The sequence below is a fragment of the Mus pahari genome, chromosome 13, assembly GCF_900095145.1.
Source record: "Mus pahari chromosome 13, PAHARI_EIJ_v1.1, whole genome shotgun sequence".
Taxonomy (NCBI): domain Eukaryota; kingdom Metazoa; phylum Chordata; class Mammalia; order Rodentia; family Muridae; genus Mus; species Mus pahari.
The window spans coordinates 95293987-95301639 of NC_034602.1; the positions used below are offsets into that span (position 1 = coordinate 95293987).

Below are 7653 nucleotides of genomic sequence, written 5' to 3' on the forward strand. Positions count from 1 at the left end.
CTGTCTTGAAAAACCAAAATAAAATAAAATATATTTATATATCCATTCATTTTTGAAACCTATTACATGTTCACACAAACATTGCATTTTGATGAAAACTAAACAAAAGTACCAACTACACTAAGTCAGTTTTAGTGAAAAGAATATTTCACATTTTACAAATCTCTTTAATTCTGGCACAGCAGAAGACAGCTGGGCTCTTCTCTCTGCTTCTGCCTTCAATCTGTTGCAATATGTTTTTAGAACAGAAGTGTGAGAAGAGATCTGGCCTCATACAAATGTGTCTTAGGAAAAGACACAAGTATTTTCACATCCCTGTCTTCTCCTTCAACCCAGCCTTTGACCATGCCTACTCCCAAGTTCATGAACAATTCTTCTATAGCGATTGCTGTTACACATACATGTGAATGAATAAACATATAAAAACAACCACTGAGTCTGCTGAGTGTTGCTATGCATATGTTTCTAGAGCTGACTACTTGGTGTTAGAAAACCAATCACAGGATTAATCCCCAGAGAAAACTAATTCTCTCTGAGCAATTGTAGCTCTTTATTGAGGGGTGGAACCCCATGAGATTTCTCCTAACTACACTAGAATGGCAACTGGTGTTGGAATTGTTCAGGTCTTGTTTAGGCAAGTACCCACGTTGGCTTTGGCTTCCCTGGCATAGCTTGAAGGTACAACATGACAGCAGGCCTCCTGATCCTCTCTCTGGCTCTCAAAAATTGTTCTACCCACTACTCTGCCTTCCCTAATATCTCTTGAGCCTTAGGTACAGGAACTGAACTGTAGATGTATCACTTGGGGCTGAGCATCTCAAGGTGAGTTGTTCTCTGCATTTTGACTATTGAAGTCTTTGGTAATGGTCTCCATCTGCTACAGAACACAGCTTCTTTGATGTGGTAAGATTAAGTTGTTTCAAAAATCCTTATTTTCAGTTGAAAGTCTGGATTGTATCAATGATAGCAGACACTGAGGCTTGTTTTCTTTTTCCTTTTTCTTTTTTTCTTTTTCTTTCTTTCTTTCTTTTTTTTTTTTTTTTTAAGCCTATAGCACCTGGTATTCCAAGGTGGTCTCCCATCCAAGTACTAACCAGGCCTCACCCTGCTTAGCTTCTGACTGAGATCGGGGCACGTTCAGGGTGGTATTGCCGTAGACTTGTTTTCTTATAAGTTGCCTGTTGCAGTCATTTTCAGATTATTGTTTGGGATTGTGGCCAATACCTCTGATCTCAGCGTTTAGGAGGCCAAAGCAGGAAGAGTTCTGTGAACTTGAGGCTAGCCTGGCTTATATAAAGTTACAGGGCTTCCTAGTGATCCGTGTTGACTAAGGATAGCACATTTTTCAAGTAAAAATGGTGTTCCATAAAAAAATAAAAAAATAAAACAAAACAAAAACCCAAACATCCTCTCACTAACTCAGCTTTACTTTTGTGCTTCTCTTTACCTCTTGTTTTGAGACAGGATCTCACTATTTAGCCTTGGCTGGCCCAGAACTCATTATGTAGAACACATTGGCCTGTCCTCAAACTCACAGAGATTCCTCTGCCTCTGCTTCCCCAGTGCTGGGATTAAAGGTGTGTGCCAAGTGCTTTTTTTGAGATCATTCTTGTATTCAGGCAAGTAGCAGAACTATGTCCTCTATTTCTGGTCATGTGGTCTATTGAAAAAATATTCTCCAAGGTGAAGAATTAATAAAATTAAGGTTTTGTTATCTCATCGTTAAGTGAAACTGGCTTTTAATTGGATCAACTAGCTGATTTATTTAGCACAACTGTGCAGTAGTGAGGACTGAAATGACCGTTTGTTGTTCGGGTCACTGTGTTGACTTGTGCGCAAACAGAACCTTTTCTATACTGCTGCTTTTGTACCATCAGTGCAGATGTCAACGTGGCTAAAGCAAGCAAATGATGCCTTAGTAGTGTTGTGAAATAGATTGAGTATCCCTTGGATACCACAAAGGATCTTGGGAACCCGCAAGGATGCTCAGGAACTTTCCTTTGAGGAGAGGACGGTTTTGAAGGGAACTCTTAAATGCTTAGTAGTGTTTAACACCTGGTTGACAATGTTTATATTTGCTTCGGCAAAATTGTAATTTTGTCCTGTTTAAGTATTTCTGTTGTGTTCTCTGAGGTTCAGGTACTACTAGGATGCACAGCAATTATTTAGGAAACAAAGGGTTCAGAACTTGGAGCTGATAAGGTGGCTCAGCAGGTAAAGGTACTTGCTACCAACCTTGATGACTGGAATTCCATCCCTGTAACCCACACGGTGGAAGAAGAGAACTGGTTCCCACTGGTTGTTCTCTGATCCCCGTAAGCATATTAAGGTGCGTGCACACCTACACTCAAAAGCGCATACATAATAATTTTTTTGAGGTTCAGAACAACACTTTTCTATTTCTCCTCAAAATTAAATCATTGAGGATGACAGGGTCCCAATATGCAGACTCTGCGTATTTTTAGTACCAGGGCTGACTTTTAGGTACACTTCCACCAGCTGATCCCTGTCAAGGTAGGGCAGCATGGGCGTTTGATACTGAAATGCCCTAAGAGTTGTTATACTTTTCTCAGTTAAATTAAGTAACAGAAGTCCAATGGCATGCCTGCTGAATTATCAGGACCCTGAAATAGATGTCATTTGTTATTGGTGCTATGTGATACACTGTAATTCTTGGCTTCATAAGAAAGGCACTTGCAATTAACATAGAGCTTGTTATCAACATCTTTAACCCTGTTAGAAAAAAGTTTGGGATTGAGAAGAAATGACATCCAGTCCAACTGAAGCAGCTGAACAGCAGATCTTGCTGTTGATGAAGACGGTGTGCTTGGAAGAGCAAGCACACCAAGACAGGAAGGCAGTCCACCAGGTTCTTATCTAACTCAGGTGGTGCCTGTGTCTTTCCCCATCGGTTGTGGGCTGATCTCACAGTCTTAATTGGCTAGTTTGAAAAGAATTGACACACAGGAAATGAAGGAAGGGGATGGGGTCGCTGCTCCAAGGAAACAGAATCACTGCTCAGGGCCATCAAATTCCTGGAATATCCAGCAGACCTTTGTGTAAAAAAAGTTGTACTTGGAGGGAGCAAGTAATATAGACGGAGGGTGTGGATAAAAAGGTAGTTACTTGTTCTAAACACAAGTTTTATAGTGTTTAATAGGAAAGACCCATATTTGTTGTTTCTTATAACCCTACCAAACATTGTCAGATGTTTTGCCTGGATTTGTTTTCTTTTTTTCAGTTGAATTGATTTCTCTTAATTTAACAGTGAATAAAGCTTCAATGATTAATTCACAAAACATCTAGCACGGAATGGTCAGTACTCCTAAAACCTCCAGACAAAATGAAAAATTGAAACCCAAGTGTCCATAGCTAGCAGAACAGAACACAGTACCAGTCAGGCCTTCTGTGTAATCAGGTTTCTCCTGCCTTGTTGTCAGTGTCTTGCCAAGTGATTAAAGTACTTACTACTCCACACCCACCCAGGCAGGCTCTTCCTCCTGCCCTGAACACTGGCCATGATGGTTTTCTATCTGCTGCTTGCCCATCTCAACTCCAGGACCTGGCTCCCTCTCACCTGTCAGGTGCCGCATCCAGAAGGCTTCTCTGGCCATCTTTATAGATGGTCTCCCCACCCTCTGTCCCCACTATCATTCTCAATAAGATTACCTTGTTCTATGTGCCATGTGATATGTGTTTCTGGGGATTGAACCTAGAACCTCATGCACATTAGACAAAGCACTCTATCACTTACAGACAAGTGTGCAATGAAACCACCAAACTGGACCACTCCATGGGTAGAAAGAAAAGTTCATTGGGATCAATGACCTATTGGGAGACTTCCAAGGCTATCTCTGGGGTGGGAGATGGGAGTGGCCCAGAGAAGAAAAAGAAAAGGAGGCAAATTACATATGGTGGTCAGCAGGGTGGGAATCTTTGAGATGATACTGGCTGTTTGGATTGACCAGAAACAAGATGCCCTTGCCCATGGTATTGACCTTTGAGAACAGAACAAGGGAGATTCCTCGTTAAAAAAAAAAAAAAAAAAAGCCAGCCTTGAGGTTTCTGTTTACCCAGCCAAAGTCCTTCTATTAGGACACTGTCACTATGATTGCCATTTTGAGGGGCCCACTTTGGACCTCAGCCACTGAGCTGTGTTGCTGACATTGGAGTGATCTTTAAGACATGGCAGAAGATCATCTCTTGAGAGCCTTTTCTGTTTGTTCATTGCTAAACCCCCTGGCTTTTAGTTGATTCAAAACCTGTCAATGAATGAATAATTTTCTAGATACATGAATAAATGCATTGAAAATGTTCAGCTCCTTTTGGGGATTCATGATAAGGACTTCAATTTGAATCTGTTTATAAGAAAACTCTTATTAATCAACAGGATACTACATCATCATAGATTCCTAAGATGATGGTTAGGTCTGGGATATTGTTCTTGGAGGGCTAGCAGGGTAATTCAGGCTTCCTACTCTCCAAGGAGTGAAATCTTGGGGTTTGTTTTTTTGTTTATTTGTTTGGTTTGTTGTTGTTGTTGTTTGTTTGTTTGTTTGTTTTTCCAAGACAGGGTTTCTCTGTGTAGCCCTGGCTGTCCTGGAACTCACTCTGTAGACCAGGCTAGCCTCGAACTCAGAAATCCGCCTGCCTCTGCCTCCCAAGTGCTGGGATTAAAGGTGTGTACCACCACTGCCTAGCTGAGTGAAATCTTGGTAGAGGGGAACTTTCTTTTCCCTTGAAATTCGAAAGGATGGACCATCCAGAAACCACCCCACCCAGGCGTCTATCCCATAATCAGCCACCAAACGCAGACACTATTGCACAGGCCAGCAAGATTCTGCTGACAGGACCCTTATATAGCTACCTCTTGTGAGGCTACGCCAGTGCCTGGCAAACACAGAAGTGGATGCACACAGTCAGCTATCAGATGGAACACAGGGCCCCCAAAAGAGGAGCTAGAGAAAGTACCCAAGGAGCTGAAGGGGGCTGCAACCCTATAGGTGGAACAACAATATGAACTAACCAGTACCCCCAGAGCTCGTGTCTCTAGCTGCATATGTAACAGAAGATGGCCTAGTCAGCCATCATTGGGAAGAGAGGACCCTTGGTCTCGCAAACTTTATATGACCCAGAACAGGGGAAGGCCAGGGCCAAGAAGTGGGAGTAGGTGGGTAAGGGATTGGGGAGGGTATAGGGGACTTTGGGGATAGCATTTGAAATGTAACTGAAGTAAATACCTAATAAAAAATTAAAAAAAAAGAGATAGTGAAACAATGCTTTTGAAATTCTGAAAGAATTTTCAAATATTATTTCCAATATGGAATTAAAATCCAATGATTCAAAATTAAAAAAAAAAAAGAAATGCGATACATTTTCTAAACACTGGAAATACCAAACAGAATAAAAGAAAGAGGGTATATGGAAGACTTGCTTGTGTATTTTTTAATGGGATTGTCTAAAAATAGAAATGGATGTAAGAAGAAATCCTGTCAATAGTAACTAATTTACAGCTCTTTTTATTTCAGAGTATATACTGCGGCATCCTGCCCAGCTGTTCAGATCCAGCTTTTATTACTTCTTCCAAATACCACGGTTCCCAGAATTTATGTTCTCAATTAATGATTTTAAGGTAAGTCAAACAAATACTTTATTATATATATCATATATGTCAAATATTTTAACAAAAATCCATCTTTAAGGATGAAAATGAAATAAAATAGGTAAGACTTAACTATTAGGTTTAGTTACTGTTCTATTGTTGTGAGGAGGCACCATGGCCAAGGCAACTTATTGTTGAAGGATATTTGATTATACTGTGAACCATGAAATTGTGTTACTATCTGGCAAAACCTGTTTTTACTTGTGGTGTGGCTCAGCCCTAGCACGCACCAAGACCTTCCTGTTTATCGTAAGCAGGATTAACGTCAGCCATAGGTCAAGAGGGGGAGTAAGTGACCAGTTGACAGGGAGTGGTCTTATGAAAAGACATAGAGAGCAAGCGGAGTCAGGAGGACAGAGATGCACAGGAAGTAGAAGGGAGGGGACATTCAGTTTGAAGGGGTTTTTGAGCCATCATGGGGTAGGAGGTTTACTCCTCGTGGGATGTCGGCTGTGGAGGAAGGTCAGCTGGTTGCTTGCTCTGCCCCTCTGAGCTGGGATGTTTTTACCCCAGCATCTGGCTCCTGAGTCTTTATTGGCAAAATTGAACATTTGAGATTTTGTTTTTTTTTTTTATTTTATTTATTTATTATATGTAAGTACACTGTAGCTGTCTTCAGACACTCCAGAAGAAGGAGTCAGATCTTATTAAGGATGGTTGTGAGCCACCATGTGGTTGCTGGGATTTGAACTCTGCACCTTTGGAAGAGCAGTCGGGTGCTCTTACCCACTGAGCCATCTCACCAGCCCCGAGATTTTGTTTTTAAAAACAAAAACAAAAACAACTTATAAAAGACAGCCTTGAATTGGGGACTCTCTTATAGTTTCAGAGACTCAGTCCATTATCGTCACAGTGGGGAGTATGGTGGCAGGCAGGCAGGCATGGTGCTGGGGCAATAGTTGAGAGCTCATATCTGATCCATGAGTTGCAGGCAATCAGGTGTGGGCTGGTGTGGGCTTTTGAAACTTTAAAGCCCACCGCACAGTGGCACCTGCTCCAACTAGGCCCACCTCCTAATCCTTCCCAAACAGTTCCACCAACTAGGGACCAAGCATTCAAACATGGGCCTGTACAGGCCTTTCTCATTCAAACCACACAGTAGGTTTAAAAGACATTCTGTGAGGCTTGCTTCTCTTTATATCTCATTGATGTATTTGAAAGCCTGGCTGTTCAGCTTTGTATCTTATTGTTACCATCTAGAATTTGAATCCAATAATTTTCTCCTTCAGTTAAAGAATTAAAAAGCAGGAAAAAAAATTTTTTAACAAGACAGGATCATCAGAGAAATCTCAAACACAGCAATCAAGAGCAAACATTAGCAGTTGAAGGTATCTAATGGGATTGAGAAAACACACACATGCAGCAGGAATACAGAGAAAGAAGACAGCTTGGGAAACCAAAAACCCCATCTCTTCTGGAGTGCTGGGGTTAAGTCCTTGAAAGGTCTCCCTCCCCTAACTTAGGGTAAGTCAGTTTGAGAACAGACAGAATGGCTGGTTGGCCCATATCTGTTGTTTTAAGCTGCTGGGTTTTTGTGTTAAGTCAGGAAGTTAATCTAGCTATCTTAGAAGTTCTATTGTGTAAATATGTTGAGCAGGTCCATCAGCAGGATAGGAGAAAAATACTTAAACTTATTTTTTTATTTAAATTTAATTTTTCAGGCTGTTTTAAATTTCTGGGCACAAGAAACCCTTCTGCCTTATCCTCCTGGGTAGCTAAGACTGGGGAGTCATACCAACACACTGGACTGTTAGGATTTTTAAAATTGATTCAAATCCCTTGTCTCTTTACTTTTCTTTTTAAAGGGCATAGTGGCACACACCTGTAATCCCAGCACTCAGGAGGCAGAGGCAGAGAGGCAGAGAGGAGGCAGAGAGGAGGCAGAGAGGAGGCAGAGAGGAGGCAGAGAGGAGGCAGAGAGGAGGCAGAGAGGAGGCAGAGAGGCAGAGGCAGAGAGGCAGAGAGGCAGAGAGGAGGCAGAGAGGCAGAGA

At 41.6% G+C, this 7653-nt stretch overlaps 1 protein-coding gene across 1 annotated transcript in view; it reads left to right on the top strand.

Annotated features, from left to right (window-relative positions):
* Ephx4 (epoxide hydrolase 4) overlaps positions 1-7653 on the top strand; it is a 29837-nt gene that overhangs the window by 13015 nt on the left and 9169 nt on the right. The window contains exon 5 of the mRNA XM_021211221.1: positions 5529-5632. Within this exon, the coding sequence (XP_021066880.1) occupies positions 5529-5632 (104 nt within the window). The remainder of the gene's footprint in view (positions 1-5528; positions 5633-7653) is intronic.